General features: G+C 42.8%; 1 protein-coding gene across 1 annotated transcript in view; it reads right to left on the minus strand.

Annotated features, from left to right (window-relative positions):
* Positions 1-435: 435 nt before the first annotated feature.
* The window catches only part of CACNG6 (calcium voltage-gated channel auxiliary subunit gamma 6), a 51,955-nt gene continuing 29,011 nt past the window's right edge, over positions 436-23,379 (minus strand). The window contains exons 2-4 of the mRNA XM_061590575.1: positions 5,581-5,655; positions 1,544-1,681; positions 436-897 (exon numbers count right to left, since the gene is read on the minus strand). Coding sequence (XP_061446559.1) covers positions 656-897; positions 1,544-1,681; positions 5,581-5,655 — 455 coding nt within the window. The 3' untranslated portion in view covers positions 436-655. The remainder of the gene's footprint in view (positions 898-1,543; positions 1,682-5,580; positions 5,656-23,379) is intronic.

The raw sequence follows: 23,379 nt of genomic DNA on the forward strand, positions 1-23,379 counted from the left end.
TCCAGTCTGATACAAGGTGGCAAAAAGCCACACAGGTGAAGAGTCACAGGGCCAGCTGGGGACAGGGTGCTTTTAACTTTTGTATTTGGAGGTGGTATGAAGAAGAAAAAGGAAAAGCACATTTGGGTCTTATACACATGTGCTTTCAGGAGCTCAATTTTACGATGGAAGAATCAGGAGTTTTGCTCAGTGTGGATGTGGAACATTCAGTGAAGGAACATGAGAATCGAATACTTGACCACATAGCGGAGTTTTAAAAGAGTCCAAGGCACAACCCCTCCATTGAGCTATAAATAGCCATTTATAAAAACTGGGTCTTAAATACAGCCCTTTATCCTCCCTCCCCTCATAATTTCTCAGTTCATTAATACAGCTGCCCCCTCATTCACAAGCAGGGCCCTTTCCCCACAGCCCCTCCCTCCCCCCTCCCTCCCCACCCCAAACTAACACAAAACAAGCACTAGAGGTTCTATTTACAAGTCAGAAAACAGAGAAGAAAGAAAACTGAGTCCAGACTCGAGGATGGAAGAAGAGGACAGACGTGCGGGTGGGAGAAGGTCGGTTCTTTCTGCCCCCAAGAGGTTGGTGGAGGTATACAGAGTGCGTGTGTGTTGCAGAATGCGAGAGACTTTGGAATTCCCTCCCAACTGGTTTTTTAGGAAGTGCTGCTGCTACTGCTGTTTCTGCTTTTCATGCAGTACTCCCAGGGCTTTTTGGGCAAATTCGGGATGGATAAAAGGATAAAACAGCCTCCGCCAAAGATCAGGATAGCCCCAGCAGCCACTGCACAAGCCACAGACCAGGAATACTCATACTCCAGCGGGATGGTCTCGTCAGAGGTGATAAGCCACCGGACAGAGTGCCGGAAAACCTCCAGACACACAAGCACCATAATACCTAGAGGGAGCGAGAAGGAGACAGGGGACGGTCAGCGACACTTCAGGACTACACCCCCCCACCCCCTCCCAGGCTCCCTCTTGAAATTGAAGACCACAAGCAAGGAGTATGGAAAGCTTCTTGGATGGCCTCTTGCTTAGAGTTAATTGGAACACATGGATGTCTATTGTGTGGTGCTTTTTTAAAAAACAATCACTGGTTGCTCACTTTGCTTAACTATGGGTACTTCCAGACTGTCACTATTTTGAGGGTGGGATTCAAGTACATACTGGCAAATTCAGGTTGTGCAGTTCAAGTGGGTTTGGTGCTCTTGTGCAACAAACCCACTTCTTCCCCCAAAAGAAGACCTTTGGCAGTGGGAAAGTGCACTGTCAAGTGTAGGGTAACAATTGCCTGATGCAGCGTCCCCCACAAACAAAAAAGGATGAATCCTCAATAAACAGCCAGCTGTCGTGCAACCTCCCTGCTAACGTGGCGCAAGCAAGAATGCTCAATAAACAGGTCATCTGTTTTAAGAAATGCAGTGATTGGACTAAGGAAGGCTTGCCCTGCTACAGAAGTGCGGAAGGGGTGGAGGGCAGGCCTCACGGCTGTCCCTGCCTGGACCAAGGAAGGATGTCTTACAGGGGGAGGGGGGCTGCCTTACCGGATACGATAAAGAAGCAGGATGCAGGTTTCAGGAGGAATTCGTCCCCTTTGTTCAGAGCCATTGTGATGCAAAGGGATCCCATTGCCATCAGGGTGATGCTGACGAGGGACACAACAGCGGCTGTGATGTTCAGTTCTACATAGTGATGATGCCGGGTGGTGGAGAGAAAAAGCAGTCATTTCATATGAAATAGGGAGAAACACACAGTACCCTTTTATCCTGCTGCCTCCTGGATGGCACAGAAGGGAATTGTCAGCCTCTAGGGAATTGCACAGATACACACGCATACTCAGCCACACAATGTGCAAAATGATAAGTGGCACAGGAGGCTGAAGAGTTGGTGAATAAGGCCTGAGTCTCACAGTGCTGAGAATGGAAGTGCAGGAGATGCGACAGGGCAACTGGAGAGGCTTGGCAAGCCAGCCCAGAGGGGCCTTGGGCTGCAGACTGAGAGAAATGCCAGAGAGAGATTCAAATTGCTGCAGATTTTTATATTTTCGAAGGGAGAGCCACCCACCGCTGCTTGTCTGTCCCAGCATGCCTCAGTGTAATCTGAGATCCGTTGAACGAGGCACGGGCCTTAACCTAAATAGGCTGCCTGAGATTAAAATTCTTAACAGTTTTTAAAAGCTGCAGACAGAGCAAAACCCCATGCCCTGTTAAACTAGGGATGCAAGGATGAATTGGCTAATTGACCAAAAATATGGGCAGCAGATCTTTTTTAATTTTCTAAAAGTGATAAAAGTGGCAAATTGCAAGTAAAATCTTGGAAGAGGCACCCTTCCTCCTTTCTCTCTAACGCGATGTTTGCTATGACACACCCTCTCGTGCCTTCTGCTTCCGAGCTCTTGCTTCTACTAAAATGAAAACGTCCACGAATCAAAATGTATGATTAATGATTTCATTGACTAAAACATGTAGTTAATTGACTGTGATTTCCTAAATCAAGGGAGAGCCCTAATATAAACACCATTTCCTTGCTTAATTTTACATTTGTTTTGCAGAACAGCTTCCCTGAGGATGAGCTTTGTGAAACCCAAAAGCCTGCACGATGCACTGTGACTGTTAGGCTCTTTAAAAGTAAGCCTTCCTGATTCATGTGTGGAGTGGGAGGTAGGGAGTGTGGCATAAAGGACTGCAGAGGTGTGGAGGTGCATGTGTTTGTGTGAGCTGAACCTTTCCTTTGCCCTGCTACTTCTGTTATCTACTTATCTTGCACTCCCACTCCCAAGTCTATAAAACAGAAGTAAAGTCATGGGCGTTCAGCTCATTCCAGATCCATTTCTCCAGCTGCTTTTCTCCAGGCTCAGATATCAGAAGTGAGCCCCACACCTGCATGGACACAAGTGCATTGGATGGGGCGGAGCTGCTCTGGTGGGTGGTAAGCCCCCATGTCCCTTTGACTCTTTAGATAACTGCTTGTTAATGTTCACTTCAGACAAAGGTCTTTGGATGGGGGAAGAGGACAGTTACTTTCCCCTTCCAGGATACTTTTAAGAGTATCAACTAATGCCCTGGGTTCCTTCGGGAGGAAAGGCGGGACATAAATTCAGTAATAAATAATAATAAAATAATAATATCCCAGCAGTGAAGAATCCTAGGGAGTTCAGAGGTCATCTAGTCTTATCATTTTAACTGTACTTTGATTGCAGTAGTGCAGTGGCAAATTGAGAAGTTCAGGGTCCCTTCATGACAGTCACACCACACTCCCTCACAGCCATGCCCCCTTTCCCATTTTCTCTTATCTCCCTTGTTCTCCATTTCATCTCTTGAGTCCACACTCCCCTACAACAGATGTACCTAGGAGCTAATCAGCATGAAAGGGGAGGTTGTGTGTTAGCTACTGAGAAGAGTCTGATTGGCTCCAATCAGCATGAAGGGACAAGGACTCTTCTCAGTGGGTAAAACGCTCCCCTTTCATGTTGATTGGCTCATACATAGGGACCTGGCTGGGACCCTGCTCCAAAAAAAGTAAAGGGTCTACAACCCCCCACGACCCTGGACAACTATATCCCTGATTGATTGTTTATTTGTTTGCAAACTGCCCTGGGATCTATTTTGATGAAGGGTGGTTTAGAAGTTCCATAACAAACAAACAAACAAATTGCACTCTGACCCTACTTTTACATGTGACTGGGGCAAACACAGGTGTGTGACTGTCTCATGTAATTTGAGCCGCAGTTATTTCTAATAAAACCAAGGTAGTGTACTGGTTAAGAGTGTTGGGGTAGAAATACACTCACTGTTCTGCCAGGTCCAGTGAAACTCTACTTCTCTGTTCTGAAAACCAAGGCACACAACGCTACTCAAACCCTGCCCCTTTTCCCTGTAAAACCTGGTGGGAGCCGCTTGAATAAGTTTTTTTTTTAATGGCTTCTAAGAGATTTTGTATATTTGTTAAGCAGAGAGTAACAGCGGTCTGAAATGCCCGTGTGCAAGTGTTTCCGCGTTTACCTATGAAAGCAGGCTTTTATCCTGCATCAGCATCACTGAGACTGGAGACTTAGTAAAATAAGAAAAGCTAGTTTATTTATAGGAATACATAGTAGATAGAAAGGCATACCTAGTTCTAACTAACTAACTAAGTTGGAGGCGCAACGCCCAGGCTTGGGAGTTGACCTCATGGCTTGGAGAGAGAGAGCAGAGACAAAGGGATGTCTCCTCTCTCTCCGACAGTCGGAGAAGAGAAGAGACGAAAGGGGGGAAGGAGGAGGGGCAGATAAGCTTCCCTTAAGACATATCAGTCTAACAATGGAAGGAAGTCAGTCAGAGCATCACAGGTAAAGGTAATCAAGCCTATCCATCTGGAGGACCCTAACTCTATCTCCCTTCTGGAACATAAACAGAAGAACAAAACAAGGGTTGCTCTTGCCCCACTTCCAACGGATTCCACAACTGATCAGCAGATAAACCCATTCCCCTTCTGGGTGTGGCTAATGGAAACACTTTGATCCACCAACTAGTGTGTTTACAGCCTCAGACTGTTTGGGATGAGAGAGAAGGGAGTTCAGTCTCAGACATGAAATCTTCTGAGTGATCTAGGGTGAAATACAGTGGCTGCATTTAGATGATCATATATTGGTTTAATAAGGCAAGGTATGCACAAGGCTAGTGACTGTGCATGCAGCCCTTCCCCATTTCAGTATGCCGCACTTAACCCCAGAACAGAAATCTTCAATTAATCATAGTTTCCCATTATGTCCAGGCAGAAAAACTATGACTGCTTCCAGACTGTTGCGATTTTCCAGGTATTATTCAATTACATATGGCAAATTCAATTTGCACAATAAAAGTGAATTTGGCACTTTGTGCAACAAATCTGCTTCCAAAATAAACCAGATTTTTGGTGGTAAGGAAAGTGCCGGGATTGGAAAGAGAGCGGGATAACAATTGCTGGATTCAAATGTCGTACAGCCTCCCCACAAATAAATCAGAAAGCCTGCTCAATAAACAGCTGACATATAACTTCCACTCAAACTTTGTGCAAACAAATCAGGGTGAATGCTTAATAAACAGGCTGTCTGGAAACGATTACCAGGTTTGGGGGGGGGAAAGCATCTTAAACTTCAAACTGTGGTTTAACAGCTTGGCTTGTTCTGAACCTGATAAATATGGGTCACATCCATACCATACATTTAAAGCACATTTAACCCACATCTAAAGCTCAGGATTCTTTGGGATGCTTTAAATGTATGAGTTTTCCATCTCAGTCATAATTCCAAACTGTGATTAATTCTGGCTTATGACTGCATGCTGAAAAGGAAAGAGACACAAAGTTAGAACAGGCATGCAAGAGGCTTGTGCATATCTCAGCTTGTTAAGCGAAGATTTGATCACCCAAATTCTCTCTCTCTTTCAGCTTAACCTACCTAACAAGGTTGTTGTGAGGATAAGATGGGGTGAGGAGAAGAACCAGAACCCTGAGGTCTTGTGGGATAGAAATGGAATAAATGGGCATTTTAAATTTGTCCCTGCTGGGGTTTTGCATAATGGATCAACATGGCTACCTGTTCTTGATTTATTGATGATCTCACCTTTTTTAGTAGTCTTCTGGAAGATGTGAGCATTCTCCCCAGTAGTGAAGAATTTGAAATAAGAACAGTTGGCTTCTGAAAACAAGGTGAGAAAAATGCATTAAAACCAAGAAGAGCAGAAAGTGAGGGTGGGGAAAAACTGTGCCAATTAGACAAATTTACAAATATTTAATTTGCATATTTTATTCTAATTGCATAATATGGTTTCAATGGTTTTCTTTCAGATAGTTTGATTTTCTGTTCTTTTGCTTTTTGCCACAGAGTGATACAGGTGGTGGAGAACAACAGACTGCAAACTCACTGCTCTGAGGTATTCTCTTGGAACAGCTTGTTAGAATAATTAAATTAAAATGCAGACACACAGAAATATCATGAGCACATTTGACAATAGGACTTAAACCAGTGTAACAGTTGTTCTATAGCCCCAAGGGACGCTGGGAATATTAGTTCTCTAAAGATGCCTTGCCTACCTTTATACTACTACTACAATCCACAGGTTTCCTTGAGGATCATTAACCAAGAATCTTCAGCAAACTATAGTTCCCATGATACTGTGAGCACAGCCCTGCCATACAAAAAGGATATGAGCTGGAATGTTCATATGTAAGGCGGTAAGGCAACCAGGAGGTACAGGCATCCAAAATGTCTTCCCCACAATTCTCCATTGGCCACCAAACCTTTCTGTTTCATTACCCAATTGAAGAGGCTTCCATATCTTTTCAGGACCTGGGCTTCCATTTTTTTCTGTTTAACATGAAAGACAACTTCACATTACAACTTCATATGTTATTATATACTTTATCAAACTCCACGCTTGTCATGCGGGGTTCATCACAAAGCATAATATGTGAGCAAAAAACACAGATTTGATCAAGAGATTGTCCCTGGGTTCCCACAGCAATATATTTTATAGAGAGCACATCTTATACTGTATATGCAGCACTCCTGCTAACTTTACAATTTGTGAAAGAGCCCAAAGATTTAGCAACTTGATCCCTGTTTCTCCCCCTTCCCCTTATTAGATCATCTCCGGGCTGTCAGTATTTTGTGGGAGGGGTTAGGTTTTATTATTATTATTGTTGTTGTTGTTGTTGAGATTTTTAATGTTTTAATGTATTTGTATGTTTTTATTTTGTATGTCGCCCAGAGTGGCTGGACAGCCGGCCAGATGGGCAACTAATAAATAAATAAATAAATATCGGAAATTAGGTTTTACCCAATTAAAGTGGATTAAAATGTTCTGGTGCAACAATCCACTTTTTTTTAAAAGCATCTTTTTGTGATTAGGAAAGTGATGGGGAAATAGACTAAAAAGGGCAAAACGACTGATTGGGATAGGAAGATGTATAACCTCTGCACTACGTATGGGGGAGAATTTTGATTCTGCTCACATTTAAGCTGAAACAATTAAATTCACACTTTCTGAAGCGATATGAGAACCGAAAGACAGCCACCCTTCAAAATTCACACTTCTCCAAAGTTTGTGATGCAAATGCATATATTAGAGGGAAATATGCATGAAAATGAATATATTAGTGAAAATAACATATGTAAATACATAATATTAGGATAAATTGCTTGCAAAAATGTGACCGTCAAAGCTGCATACAAAAATGTGTTTATTAAGATAAATTCTCACTAAAATGCTGAAGAATTTTCATGAGGAATTTTTTTTTAAATCACAGATTGCGGCAGAGATGTCGAGAACTGAATTTAAGATTGAGAAAATGAGAAACAGAGAACTGAAACTGACTGATCCTTCCATCCCTACTCCATACAAACATATATGGATGAAATCAGAATGAATGTTAATTGTTGTATAACCTCCCCACAAACGAATCAGAATGAAGGCTCAATAAAGAGCAGGCATTGCATAGCCTCCGCGCAAGCTTTGTGCAAGCGAAACAGGATGAATGCTCAATAAACAGGTCTCCTGGAGAAGCCTTTTAAAAGCAAAAAGCAGACAGCAAACCATGACTTCCTCAGATGCTACATAATTCTGTGGTCTTGAAAATAGATGACTAGACTTTCCAAATCCCCACATTTGCTGCTAGATATAAAATTTAAGCATAATATAGGGATTTTGTTGAGAAACTCAGGAGATGATGTAATTGGCTCTACAATTTGTTCATGTCTCTATGGTTAGTCCATGTGTGTACATCATTCCCACCCACCCACACTGTTCAAGAAGGAGACAACTTCTAGAACTTGGCAATTGAAGCAGAGGGTTTGGGGCATCTCAGTCCTCGGGGATTATCCTTTCCGAGTTCCTACGTCGCCCAGTGGAGTGGATTTAACTGTGTCCCCAGAGAGAGAAGAGTTAGCGATTACTGCAGCCTTTGCAGCTGTACAGATTCCAGGAAGCCCCAGGGTGTGGGGAGCAAGTGCTCCATGCGTGTATTGTGCCGTACATGCATGTGTGAGACATTTACATGAAAGATTATTGTGCTCAAATATGCTCTGCATTTACTGGCTCTCTGGTTCTCCTCAATAATGGCTGCCTCAAGTCCACCCCATTTAGTTTTATGACCAGTAGGGTTATATGCAAGGGAAGGCAGAGAAAAGTTGGAAGTTTATGGTCCAACAGAAAATCGCATGTAATTCTGCAATGCAGCTGAATATACACAATATACTAATAGGTTGATAAGGTGTGATAGAGGTCAGGTACCTGATATGTTTAATAATTGTGTAGAAGAGGTTTTAGAAGATTTGGCAGGTGCTGCTTGTTATACTTTAGGGATGAGAAAAGGTGCTAAAATTTGCCCTTTTACACAATATAAAAGATCCTTTCCTCTCTTGGGGTGGGCAAACTTCAAGTTTGCAAAATCTACTACTAGTGTGGTGGAGATGCTAAATGGGACCACTCAGGAGTAAAGATGGATACCCCTGAAGGCTGCAATTCTAAACATACTAAGCCCCATAGAACTCAATAGGACTTACTTCTGAGTAGATATTGTTAGGATTGTGCTGTTGGTAAAGCTTGACTAGGGATCCTCTGCAAAGATACCCGTGTCAAGCAGGGTTGGCAACCCCCTGCCTAGAATGCCCTGCCTGCCTTTTAATGTGGTGCTCTAAACTTCTTTACAGACTTGACCCTTCACTGCAGAGAGAGGTTTGAGAAATGAGTAAGCATTAAGAAGATTCTCTACTCTTTCCTGCCTACTCTATGGGCTTCTATAAACTCACTTTGACAGCCAACTCAATTCCAGTGAGTAATAATTGTCAGAGAGAAATCACACAAGGTTTGGTCTACCTTCACAGGCAGTAGCTTGGGAACAACATAAATTGCAGTCACAATTCCCAGTATGTTGGGCAAGAAATAAACCATTGTGCAAACAACAAGGTGCATCATCAGTGGGCTTAAGGGGGTTGAGCTGAGCGCATGGAACCACTGTTGTTGCTTTTATGGATATAAGGGAGTGAGGTTAAAAGTAAGTGAAATGCAGACAGAAAAAGAAAAGGTAGTGATGATTTCCTAAATTCAATACCATTACAACCACAACAAGATTCCTATGAGTAAGGCAGAAAACTCAATATCCTACAACCAGTCAGGATTCCTAACCGAATACCAAAACTAAAAAAATCCTGGCAGCCACTCAGTCAAGATCCCAGAAAGTCCCATGCAGCACAACCTGACCTGGGGGCTGCAGTTAGTGCAGAATGTTGTGGCAGGATTGCTGACATGAGTGAGATCCTATGAGCACATACTATCTCTGTTCTGAAATCTGCACTGGTTGTCAATTTACTACCAGGCCATGTTCAAGGTGTGTTTTCATGTTACAGGTGCCACTAATACTTGTTCTGCTCTTGTAAGAAATTGATCCTTTAGTGTGGAAGCACCTACTCTTTGGAACTCCCTGCTTATTGACATTAGGCAGGCACCTTCATTGTACTTTTTTCGGCACCTGCTAAAAATGTTTTTGTTTAGGCAAGCCTAAACAATGAATTTTTAACTCATTGTTGGTTTTATTATTTTGAAAGTTTTTAAATACCTGTCTTTAATTGTTTTTAACTGTTTAACTGTTTTTGCCAATAATTTTATCGTTTTAATTCCTTCCGTAAACCACTTTGATATTTTTTTAAATAAAGCGGTATATAAATGTTGTAAATAAAATACATAAATAAATTTATGAGTCACTGTGGCCCTTGGGCCTCTTTCCACTTTTAGGAACAAAGGAATCTGCCTTATACTGACTCAGACAATTTGGTACTATCTAGCTCAGTACTGATGACATGGACTAGCACTGGCTCTCCAGGGTTCCAGGCCACAGTCTTTTCCAGAGATTGAATTTTAAACCTTTGCATGCAAAGCATATGTACTACCACTGAGTTACAGCCCTTCTGCTGTTTAAAAAAGTATATTTTAAAATTGTTCTTTTCAATTCACTAATGAATGCACAGCATATCTAGGGCAGATCCATACCATTCCATTCAACACACATTTGAAGCACATGAATCCCACCACAGACTCATGGGAACTGTAATTTGTTAAGAGTGGTGGGAACTATAACTGTGAGGGGGAAACTATACTTCCCAGGATTCTTTGGGGGAAGTCATGTGCTTCAAATGAGAGTTGGATGTGCTTTAAATTTATAGTGTGGATCTACTTCATAAACTTTGCCTGCATGTAAATCATTTTAATTAATTTTTTAAAATGGAAATAAGCTATAATGTTTACTGGGTGACCATGGGCTACTCACCATCTCTCAGCCTAATCTGCTCCTTAGGGTGAAAACAACAGAGGGGGACCATGACCACCCCAAGGAAGAAGGGCACACTTAAAATGTAGAGGAAACAATAATGTACAACCATAGTGAGAAATCAGATACTTATTGGGACATAGTATGAAGAAATATTTATATAAGCATGACTATCAAAGATGTTTGTTTATACAATCTGTAAATATATTTATAGTGCAATCCAATGTATTCACTGGGGCTTACTCAAACAGGGAAGTGTGCACATAATTGCAACCTCAAGTGAACTTCACTCACACAATCCAACATTCAGAATCATGCCACTTTAAGCTGTTGTGAAACTGTTTTATACTTGTTTTTATGATTATTAGATTTTAAAGGGATCTATTTATTGTATGAGCTGCCTTGGATTCCAGTTTGAAACCCTACCTCACAGGGTTGCTGGAAAGACTCTACATACACACACACTGGAGATGTAAAATATATATACCCCATATAACAGTTTATTGTCAAAACCAGTTGGTCATTGCACAACATTTTTTAAAAAATCAGTGTTAGTTTCCTACATAATAAAAGCAGTGATACTTAAGTAAGCCCTCTCTAATTGCTTAAACATAGAATTGGAAGGTGAGAGAAAGATTTACAACACAAACAATCCTTTGTTATGTTCACTCAAAAGTCCCATTGATTTACAGCACAATCCTAACCTTGTCTACTCAAAAGTAAGTCCTATAGAATTCAATGGAGTTTACTACTGGTATGTGGGATTAGCATTACAGCTTTACTCCCAGAAAAGCAAGTATAGGATTAAAGCTTCATATTGGGAAGGTTTTCAAAACACTGCCCTCTTCAACAGCCCAGGAAAATTTAAACTTATTTGACTCCTAATAATTAGAAAAGCATAACACATTGTAATGGCATTTAGATATCCTGCACACAAGAGAGAAAGAGACTTTTGCTACTGCTGAAAGCTGTAAGCTTACTCAGTTTATGAAATTTTCAGATAAGCAGGAAAAAACAACCATTTTCTGGCCTTTCAGTGGGTTCTAGCTATTCCCTAGAGGTCAACAAATCCCTTGTCTATCACTGGCTACAAACCTGAAAGGGCAGGGTTAGAGCAGCCAACTACGAGCTCATTTAACAGAAGTTGCAGGGGAAACGGCTGACATTTTGGGGTATATCTCTTGAACCAGACCACCTAGAATTTTTTTTTTAAATGAAAGCTGAGAGTCTGGAGATTGAGGTGATTCACCCGGAGAGAACCCCAAAAATCTGGAGTCTCCTGATGAAAACAGAAGACCTGGCAACCCTACACCCAGTAAATATGCTGCTGGGGCCAAACAATGTATGAGGTCCCCCACCACAGAGCACTATGCCAACAGCCCCTTCAAACATGATGCTGGCCCTGGACAACATAAATATAAATTAAGAAACAGGGCACCTCTGAACATAGCTTAGCCCAGGACATTTTATTTGGAATGTTGAAAAACAATATGAATTAGAATATATATTCAAATCAGGCAAGGTGAATTTGGTTCAGAATTGCGCTCTCACTCAATATTCATTTTCTATTGTCAGCTCTAATTATTGAATGGTACATTTTCTTGCACTGAAAAGAAGGGACATCTTTGCAAATTGTCTTCTAGAACAGAGAAGGTTAAATATGCACACTGTATTATATTAAAATTATGTAAGGGCAGAGAAAAAATGGAGATTAGTGATGGGCATTCAATCTGAATTCATTGCTGAGTCTCAGACTACAATCAATCCTCTTCCCAGGAACTTTGTGAGTTATAGCTCCCAGGCTATGGTCTGAAGGCACACAAGGCCATCTCCCTGCTGAAGCTAAGCAGGGTCAGCTCTGGTCAGTGCCTGGATGGGAGACTGCCTGGGAACCATATGTCAGCCGCCTTGGGTTTCTATCATGAAAAGAAAGGCGGGGTATAAATGTAATAAATAAATAAATAAAAATAAATAAATAAATAGCTCTGTGAGGTGAATAGGAGTCTCCTAACAATTCTCAGCATCCTTAACAAACTACAGTTCCCAGGATTCTTTGGGGGAAGCCATGACCATTTAAATGTGTAGTGCCAATGGGACCTATACTGAAATATAGCAATTCTATTGATTTTTTTTTCCACATTAGGGGCCCATCCATACGACTATATAATCTGCAATGTAATTGCTTTGTGTTCTCATTAATTCACCGTAGTCCATATGACGTTGCAAGCGAGTAGATTTTGCGTTCACAAATCCACATTAGAAATACCACCGAAAACCCGATATGCTTCCCTGTATCAATAATCAATTGCATTAACGTCCATACACTTGGATTTAATGCTGCGGACTTTCCTGTAATGGGTGGCCCATGGCATTCCTCCGTCATATGCCAAGCCCTCTGTCTCCTTCCCACCCAATAGCACATCCACAAACTTGTGCATGAGTGGGAATTTTAAAAAAGATATACGTTTCTGCCCTTTTCCAAAAAAGTGTGCAGAAAGCAAACGACCATTATGGACCAATCACTGGAAAGGGGTGGACTTAGCGGAGTGGCCAATGCTAATGCAATTTAGACCCCCCCAAAAGCCAACACATATGGATGCTTGATAATTGGGTTATCCCAATAATCCGTCCACAAACAGGACATGTATGGATCTCGAGGCCACCAACTGAATATGGAAAACTGTGGGGTGGACTGAATGAACAGCATACGTTGGCAAACCACGCTGCTGTTCTCAGTACACTATCTCTCAAGACATTGCGATCTGACCAGTGGAAAAACAGGATGTGGTTAACTTTATGGCTGTAAACGATACTGACATCTGTAGTGGTTAAATAACTGCCTGCATATTGCCACGTAGATAATGCTGTTGTACTATGTATGTACGTGATGTTATACAATAGTTAAAGGTCATAGGCTGTTTATGGAGAGAAAATAATCCACGCCTCCAAGCGGAGGTAAAATAAAAGCGGAGACGAGAATTACGAGGGGGGCTCCGAAATTGAACTCTGGTCTCACCGTGTCTCACTGTGTCGTGATATCTACATCTGGTGACCCCGACGTGATTCAGAACAAACACCCTCGTACCCACTGGCAGGATCAGCCAACGGTGCACCTCAGCGTACAGCTCCCATTCGTGAGTATGGGGGGGGAATTGTCAGCTCAGCAGAAGGTTCATGCACAAGAGCTACAAAAAATTTTAAAACAGGATACCTCAGCTTTTATAAGTCGTTCTCACATTGAATCATTGTTAAAAACAATTCAATGTCAATGTCCATGGTATCCAGAGCAAGGATCACTACGTCAGTCAGATTGGATAAAGATAGGGAGAAAATTACATGAAGAACCAAGAGCACCTATTCACCATCTCTTATTATGGCAAAAGTGTGCTGAGGCCATTAGTCATTTAGGGATAAAAGAGACATCGCTGTTTGCCAATTCTGACCAGAAAACTCCTCTTTATCCCCAACTTTCTTTACCTACACCTGAAAAGGATATTGAGAAATTTGTAAATGCTCCTCCATATAGCCCTCCAGTTCAACAAGAACAGGTTACTGGGAAGGTTAAAGCAGCCATAGCTCAGGCTGCAGCCTCAGGATTATTATCTATGGAAGAAATGGGAGAATGGGAGGGTACAATTTCAGCTTTTCCCGTTACATATCAGCCAGATCCTAATAATGCTAATAATCGCATAGCAACTTGGACAGCTCTTCCGTTTTCTGTTATTAGAGAAATAAATAAGGCAGTAAGAGAATATGGGATTACGGCTAATTATGTACAAGGGATGTTGGAAGGAGTAGCTACTGGATATAACATGATCCCTCAAGATTGGAAGGATCTCTTTAGGATGATTTTGACTCCTTCGCAATATGTAGTTTGGGACCAAGAATTTAGACATGCTGCTATAGCAGCTGGGGATGCTAATATCATTCCCGAGCAAATTTATGGGTCAGGTAATTTTGCTACCATAGCACAACAAGGGGTATTGCCTGAAGCCGCATTTCATCGAACTGCTGAGTGTATACAGAAAGCATTTAAAAAGGTGCCTGCTGGGAAAGAACCCTTACGTTCTTTTACGAATGTACGGCAGCAAGCAACAGAGCCCTATTTTCAGTTTGTTGACCGTTTGAAAGAGGCTCTGACACGGCAGGTTGATAACCCTCAGGCACAAGGGGAATTATTGTTAAAATTAGCTTACGAGAATTCTAACACAGACTGTAAAAAGATTTTGAAAAACATTATTCATAGACCACAATATGAATTGGGAGACATGATTCAAGCTTGTGCAGAGGTAGGTACACATGTTCATGCCATGACATTGTTAGCTGGGGCATTAAGACAGGGTAACAAACCTACAGGCAATTGTTTTAATTGTCAAAAGCCTGGTCATTTCAGAAGGGAATGTCGGGCTCCTGGCGGAGGAGCATTTAAAGGTGGGGGCACTGTTACAAACCGGCCAAAGAAAATCTGTCCGAAATGTAAAAAGGGTTATCATTGGGCTAATCAGTGTCGTTCAGCTCCCACTACCAATACCAATGTGTCTTCCCGTCCTATTGAGGGAAACTGAACTTGGGGCAGGCTTCCAGCCCCGAATCTCAAGGAAGTGTACCCACCCCTGCTACTCAAGGAAGCGCTGGAATTGATTTAATACATGCAGAGTCAAAAGATGTTCCTTTGCCTGGAGCAGTTCTTTTAATGCCTACCACACTCACTGGCCCTTTACCAGAAGGCACCGTAGGCCTTGTACTACCGCGATCCTCTGCTTCCAAGAATAATATAATGGTGGTACCTGGTGTTATTGATTCTGATTATCAGGGAATTATTTATATTCAGTATTGGAGTCACCTTCCCCTTCAGTTGAAGAAGGGAGATTCTTTTGCGCAACTATTGTTATTGCCATATCGTCTTTTCACATCGAACACTTCCTCCCAAAAACGTACTGGTGGATTCGGATCTACAAGGACGAAATCGCCGAGTGTGAGTATTTCAGGTAATCCTTTCCATCCACAGGTAGCTGCAGTACTGGCAGAAGTGACCAGGGAGAAACCGGTTCGTAAGTATTGTTTAAACAATGTTATTTTTGAAGGTATTATAGATTCTGGGGCAGATGTCACAGTAATTGCTGAACATAACTGGCCATCCTCTTGGCCAGTAGAAGTGGCCCCTTCTGTGTGGGGAGTGGGCGGAGCTCAGGATTCAAAACGGAGTAAGGATTGGATACAAGTTGTTGCTCTTGATGGTGATCGTATAGCCCACATTCGCCCTTGTATTTTGGACATTTCAGTAAATCTGTGGGGAAGGGATTTACTGGAGCAATTCCAGACCACCATTGTTATTAATGATTAGCCAACAAAAGGCAGCTCTTCCTTTACAATGGAAGACAGACATACCCATTTGGGTAGAACAATGGCCCTTACCCAAAGAAAAATTAGAAGCTCTGCACCAACTGGTAAAGGAGCAACTGGAAGCTGATCATATAGCAGAAAGTAATAGCCCTTATAACACCCCAGTGTTTGTGATTAAAAAGAAATCTGGAAAGTGGAGGCTCTTACATGATTTACGAGAAATAAATAAATTAATTGTGCCCATGGGTCCGCTACAATGTGGGACGCCTAATCCAAATTTAATTCCATATGACTATTCCTTAGCTATTATAGACCTGAAAGATTGCTTTTTCACAATACCGTTACAAGCGCAAGACGCACCGAAATTTGCGTTTACTGTTCCCGTATATAATAACTCTGGCCCTGCGCAACGATATCAATGGAAAGTGCTACCTCAGGGCATGTTAAATAGTCCAACCCTATGTCAACAGTTTGTAGACATGGCCCTGCGACCCTTTCGGGCTCAATACCCTACATTATTGGTCTACCATTATATGGATGACATCTTGGTGGCTGGGAGAACCCTCCCATCTATGTGGCAACAACACCTTACTGATCATTTGTCACAGTCAGGGTTGCAGATTGCCCCTGAAAAGGTACAACTCAAAGAACCATTTCTGTATTTAGGACATAAATTAATGCAATCCTACTCCACTCCTGTATTGCCCTGTCTTACTTTGTCAATGAAGCCAACTTATGTAGAACTACAACAATTCTTGGGTTCTATTAATTGGATTCGACCATATTGTAAACTTACCACTCAAGACATGGGGCCTTTATTTGAATGTTTAAAACAAGGACGTCAACCTGCAGATATTATTACTTTAACGGAACAGGCAAGGCAATCCCTAGAATTAGTTTCTACAACGTTAAAAGCTATTTGGGTGGATCGACAAATATTGAATAAACCACTGATTTTATTTGTTTTATTTGATGGAAGCCAACTTTTTGCTGCACTCACTCAGGAGTCAGGCTCCAATGCTACACATATAATAGAGTGGCTTTACTTAGCCCATACACCAAAGTCATCTATCACAACTTTGCCAATGCAAGCAGCAGAAATAATCCAAAAAGCACGATTACGATCAAGGCAATTATTAGGTATCGATCCGGTTGAAATTTCGTTGCCTCTTAAACTTTACACATGGGAAAATGCTGTTGCGCTTTCTGATGACCTTCAATGGGCTTTAGTCTCTTATTTGGGCACAATTTCATGTCGTTCCTCATCAGATCCACGGCTTCAAATTACACAAAAAATTCCTATCCAGTTTCAATCTGTAATCAGTTTACAACCCTTACCTGCGGTCACGGTCTATACTGATGGCAGTCCAACTAGAGGGGTTGTTGCATGGCACGAGCAGGGGGTTTGGAAGACAATTTTCACCTTACCCCAAACTTCCGCTCAGAGATCTGAGTTGGCCGCTGTTAGTATGGCGCTGTTGACTTTTGCAGATCAGGAGGTTAACATTATTACCGATAGTCTTTATGTTAAGAATGTTGTACTTGCATTACCCGGTAGTTATGTCTCTCCCATGCTGGACACTAATCTACTTGCTCTTATGCTTACACTTCAAAAACTCATACATACTCGGTCTTGTCGATTTGCTATATTTCATATTCGCAGTCATCAACCTTTCCCAGGATTGTTAACAGAAGGTAATCAATATGCTGATCAGGCTCTTCGTGCCCTCCTTTGCACACCCATAGAAAGTCATGCCCTTCATCATCAAAATGCTAAAGCACTCCAGAAGCAATTCCATCTTACTGCCCAGGAAGCCTCTGCCATTATTCAACAATGTCCCCAATGCGCACAGTTAACTCTATCCCCAGAACCAGGAGTGAACCCACGAGGTCTCATAGTTAACCAGTTGTGGCAAATGGATGTTACACATTTTCCTACTTTCTCCCCATGGAAGTATTTGCATGTTACAGTAGATACATATTCCGGATACATATGGGTAACTCCTCAGAAAGGGGAAAAAACTAAGAATGTTATTAATCATGTCATTCGTTCTATTGCCATCATGGGCCAACCTCAGACGATAAAAACTGATAATGGTCCTGCATATGTTTCACAGCAATTTGCACAGTTTTGCACTAAGTGGTCCATTACACATTTGTTTGGTATTCCTTATAATTCTACAGGTCAAGCTGTCGTCGAACGTACCAATCGTACCCTTAAAGAGCATTTGCTTAAACAAAAACAAAAAGGAGGAGTACCACTGGGATTGGCCACCAAAGAGGAGTGGCTGGCACAAGTGTTGTTTACCATTAATCATTTAAATTTGTCTCAATCTCCCAATACTCATTTTTCCTTTTCTACTCGAGCGCAGCGGCATTTTCAGCAGTCGGAGTCTCTACCTGCCCCGCGGGTGCAGTTTCGGCAACTACCAAATCCAGAGTGGAAAGGCCCAGTTCCGCTTATAACGTGGGGTCGAGGTTACGCGGCTGTGTCTACGCCTGACGGTCCTGTGTGGGTACCTGCTAGGTGTATCCGGCCCTGGAAAGACGATGTCCTGGCACGATAATCTTAAGAATCCCATCCCTAATTTTTCTCTGCAACTTCAGGATACTGGGATGTCTTCCAGGAAGCGTGGTCGGAATGTTCCGCAACCTCCCGTGACTTGGGGCCAAATAAAGAACTTAGCAACACAAGCAGAAAAAGCAATGGAACAAGCCGGGGTGGACAAGACAACTGAGAATACCATTCTTGCTTTAATTGCGTCTTTAAATACAAATTCTATTTTTGTACTTTGCATTTGTTGGATTTTAGGAAGCGCCGGGGCTGACAGGTTGGGGCAGGAGTTGGGGATGCGGTTTCAACACAATATCTGGGTTCAGTTAGCAAGAATGACAAATGTGAGTGACTTTTGCATGACTGAACATGTACAGGAAATGGGTATGTTGGGAACATGTTTAATACCCGTATGCAAAGCACCTGGGGATATTGGGAACATTACAGGACTTGGGCGGTTCATGAATACTTCAGAGATTAAATATCATACTGTTTCGAATTGGGGAACTCCAACCTTCCAGCTGCCTGTTAATGCTTTTCAATTATTTACATCACATGTTGCAAATTCCATTAATAATACGTGTGCTCGGATGGTTAATTGTAGTCGACATAAGGTGCAGAAGGGATGTCTAAAGGTTGGGAGACCCACATGGAATTGTACACAGCACATTAACATATCCAGTATGTACGGACACATTCCTTTACCAGGTGGATGGTTTTGGACATGTGGAGAAACCACTTTTAATTATGTTCCCGCTAATATTTCTGATACCATCTGTTGCCTGAGTCGACTGGTTCCCATTTTCCTTCATAAAAGGGAGTTGCTAGCCCAACGTAGGAAAAGAGAAGCTGTTGCCATGCCGGCTGATTGTAATGACAAGGTGGAATTGCTTAATAAAGCAGAAAGTGTATCACTAGCCATCTCCCTTGTTGGACTTCCTGCATTGGCAGTAAGTAACAGCAATCAATTACATAAATTAGCCTGTAATTATGTTAAGATGATAAATGCCACCTCTCGAGCCATTGCTTTGTTAAATGAAGAGCAGGGTATATTAAGACAAGCTATCTTGGATAATCGTGCAGCTATAGATTACCTGCTATTACAACATCAGTTGGGGTGCGAAACTATAAAGAATATGTGCTGTTTTAATTTAACTGACAACAGTTTTGAAATCAGAACACAGGTAAAAAACTTGAAGGATCTAGCTAATAACATTTTGCAGGACGCCCCTACAACTTGGTGGCAGTGGCTTTGGAGTTGGCTGCCCACTGGATGGCTAAGTCAGATTCTTAGATATGCTATTCTTTTACTCATTTTAAGTATAGGCTTATGCTGTTTTTTACAATACCTTTTCCAGACGTGTACACCTGTTGCTCCGCGACCATTACGTAGTAATTACTTTTTGCTAAAAAATAAAAAAGGGGGAGATGTGGGGTGGACTGAATGAACAGCATACGTTGGCAAACCACGCTGCTGTTCTCAGTACACTATCTCTCAAGACATTGCGATCTGACCAGTGGAAAAACAGGATGTGGTTAACTTTATGGCTGTAAACGATACTGACATCTGTAGTGGTTAAATAACTGCCTGCATATTGCCACGTAGATAATGCTGTTGTACTATGTATGTACGTGATGTTATACAATAGTTAAAGGTCATAGGCTGTTTATGGAGAGAAAATAATCCACGCCTCCAAGCGGAGGTAAAATAAAAGCGGAGACGAGAATTACGAGGGGGGCTCCGAAATTGAACTCTGGTCTCACCGTGTCTCACTGTGTCGTGATATCTACAGAAAACGTGGGTTTTGTGGTTAGTCCTACGTTGCCAGCAAACTTGCATGTTACCACCACTGTGTGCACACTTTTCCCAGGCATGTCTTCCAGTGTGGTCTGCAAAAGGAGTGATTTGTTAGTAACTCAAAGTTGGGCCTACCTCAGCAAAAGGCAGGCGTGGCTCTAGTTACAGGGAGATAAGCCAGGAGTATTAGCTAAGAAATTGGCTGCAATCCCCTTTTTCTGGGCTCTGCTCCAGGCTGCGGCCCACAAGCCCAAGCTGATGATAGAGTTACAGCACCGTCACTCAACCCTGTCAGGCTAAGAGAGAAACCAATAACTCCTGGACACAACCGTGGGAGACAGCTGAATATAGGGGCCCTGGCTCTCGGCCTTCCCATTATGTCACACCAAGCCCCATTTCCTTCCCATAGAATTCAAAACGGCTGCTGTGACTCTTGATTCATTTTCCTCTCCTAGACAAGCCAGGAGTCCTGGCTTTCAGCTAGCTTTAAGCCATCAAGCTACTACACCTTATTCCAGTGAGGGATGGTTGTCCGTTTATCTAATCCATGACAGATTTACTAGATACATCTTTCAATCCCATCCTTCCTTCAATGAACTCAGGGCCAAGAGCCAGGGATGTGTCTGTTTATCCTCACAAACAGCCCTGGGAAGCAGGTAGCGTTGAGAGGTGGTAACTGGCTCCAATAAACTAAGTAAACTTTATGGATGATTGCTGGATTTGAACCCAGGTCTCTCAGTTCTAAGTCAAACACTCAAAATCATTGTACGCCACACCAGGATAGCAGTTATGACACAAAATGGTGTCACTAGAGCACTCCAAGACATTCAAGCAATACATGTTCATCCGCTCCTAACAATCTTCTAACCTTGTACATCCTGCAAGCTTCACAGGGATCAAGGAGTCCTGCCAACTTTTGAAAACTATTTTATTTGTTTGTTTATAACTGAACAGGAAAAGAAATCTCTACGCATCTGATGATGCCCCAAACTTTGAGCCCTGAGACAGTCCGCACCTCACTTTCCCTAATAAGCACCACCTGAGGCAGCTTCATATGTCCATTCATGGCCTCAGGGCTATGATCTGAAGCAGGCTTAGCCTCACCACGTGGCATTAGCGGGCTGCTGCAGAGCTCCCAGTACCAACCAGTCACTACTGCCCCGGATCCTCTTTGTGCCAGGTGGCTAGGTCTGGGTATCCACCATTTAAATTTCCCACAACACCCCAGAGTGTGGGGATTGTGGGGGTTAAAGTGGCAGCTGCAAGCCTGTCACCACTCGTCACCTCCTGCTGCTTCCAGGTAAGCCAGGAGCAGGGAACCTCAAGTCTGGGGGCCAAATGCAGCCCTCCAAGCCTCTCTGTCTGGCCCTCGGAACTCTCCCTAGGCCACAGTCCCTCTCCACCCACTCCCCCTACTGGCTTCACTACCCTCCTTGAATGTTTTTGCCTGGCTGAAATATGCCCCTTGAACTTTTAAAATGCCCCTTGCTTGCTTGGATGGAGGACAGGGAGGAGTGTGCGTAAACTACCCTACTGTACACAGGTAGATTTTACATTAATTGTTCTGTCCACTTTTGTCTCTGGCTCTGCCCGCCACTGTCTTGTGGTCCCTGGAAGGCTGCCTATCAGGAAATGTGGCTCTTGGGCTGAAAAAGGTTTTCCAGTCCCGAGGTATGCCCTAACGGATCCCACCAACGTGGGAGGTGGCCTACTAGAACCTGGAGCTGGCTGTGACTGCACATGATACAGCAACTTTGTTGAAGATAAGCAGGCTTCAGCCTGAGTGGGAGACCACTGAGCACTACTATATGGCCCCTTGAGTTCCACAGAAGGAAGGCAAGCTGTAAATGTAATTAAAAAAACAAATAAATCTCTTTTGCAAATAGTTCTGGGCAGGCCCTGCACTAGCAGGCGGCCAGGTTGGGCACTTGCCAAGGGCCCCTCCTTAGGCCAGGAGGGTGGAGCTCCTGCTCCACAAGCGTCAAGTCGTGGGGCCCAGCAACCCGACACTGCTGTGGGTCGTGGAGTGGGAGCTCTACCCTCCCAAGAAACACCCTCATGCAGGCGGTGCAGGCTTAAATAGGCCCGCTCACTCCATTTTCCTCCCGTTTTGCTACGTCAGTGTGCTAGTGTGCTGTACTGTGGGGTCGGCGGGCAGGCCTATTTAAGCCCGCACTGCCTACATCAGGAGGGGATGTTGGGGAGCATGATGACGCAGGCCCAGGGCACTCTGGTGCCCAAGGGCCCAATCATACTTGGTGATGGCCCTAGGGGTGCACCAACCAATCAACAAAGGTTTTAATAAAGGGTGCAGAGGCAGAAGAGAACAAAACAATAGCCAGGAAGTAAACATTGCTAAGCATTTATCTCAATCTGGGATGGAGAAAATGTGGCCTTCCAGACATTGGACTACAATCCCATCATCCTTGACCTTTGGGTCATCCTGGCTGGAGCTGATAGGAGTTGGAGAACAACATTTGGAGAGCCAAAGATTCCCCATCCCTGGTCTGAATAACTGTTACCAATGCTAAGAGACAATGGTGGAAGGTTAGTGCACACTTCATAAAGCACTAAATACCTTTTCACTTGTCTTATTTAGCCCTTTTCAGGTATTCATTTGTGTAGCATGAGCACAAACGAAGAGGGAGCATTGTGGCAGCAGGGTCTGCCCTTCCCTCAAACCTATGCACATTCATTACAATGTACAGATATTCCAATGAAGAGCCGGCCACTCCCTCATGTTCATTTATTCCATACAAATGAACACCTCTTCTTATTTGGAAGCCTTACTGAGAGCCTTCTCTTAGAATGTTGAAGCTTTGGATTTGGGTTCTACTATGTTTATTCTTATGCTTAGATAGGAAGTTCCAGTATTTTAAACATGCGAGCAGCGCATTTTCTTCTGCAGGTGAAGAAAATATGAATGAAACACCAAACACAATAAACTGAAATGGTGTACAATAGGTAGTGATGAAGACAGGAGTTGAAATGTGCTCAGCAGTTTTTAGTGGACAAAGTTGACTTTTAATTTAGTTTGGGCTTGTTTCACTTGTAAATGACTTGCTCCAAAGACTGTTTATATTTCAGGTTTTTCACTGACTTGGTAAGTTTTATTTAGTTTCAAGTACATGTTTTTATAGGATATTATATTAAAGAGAGTTGATTAAATGTGTGTTTATTACCCTTCTTTAGGTACTAGCCGTGATGGCTGTGCTCTGCCACCCTAGTCAGAGGCAGCATGCTTCTGAAAACCAGTTGCCGGAAGCCTCAGGAGGGGAGAGTGTTCTTGCACTCGGGTCCTGCTTGCGGGCTTCCCCCAGGCACCTGGTTGGCCACTGTGAGAACAGGATGCTGGACTAGATGGGCCACTGGCCTGATCCAGCAGGCTCTTCTTATGTTCTTAT

The sequence above is a fragment of the Rhineura floridana genome, chromosome 11 (genome assembly GCF_030035675.1).
Source record: "Rhineura floridana isolate rRhiFlo1 chromosome 11, rRhiFlo1.hap2, whole genome shotgun sequence".
Taxonomy (NCBI): domain Eukaryota; kingdom Metazoa; phylum Chordata; class Lepidosauria; order Squamata; family Rhineuridae; genus Rhineura; species Rhineura floridana.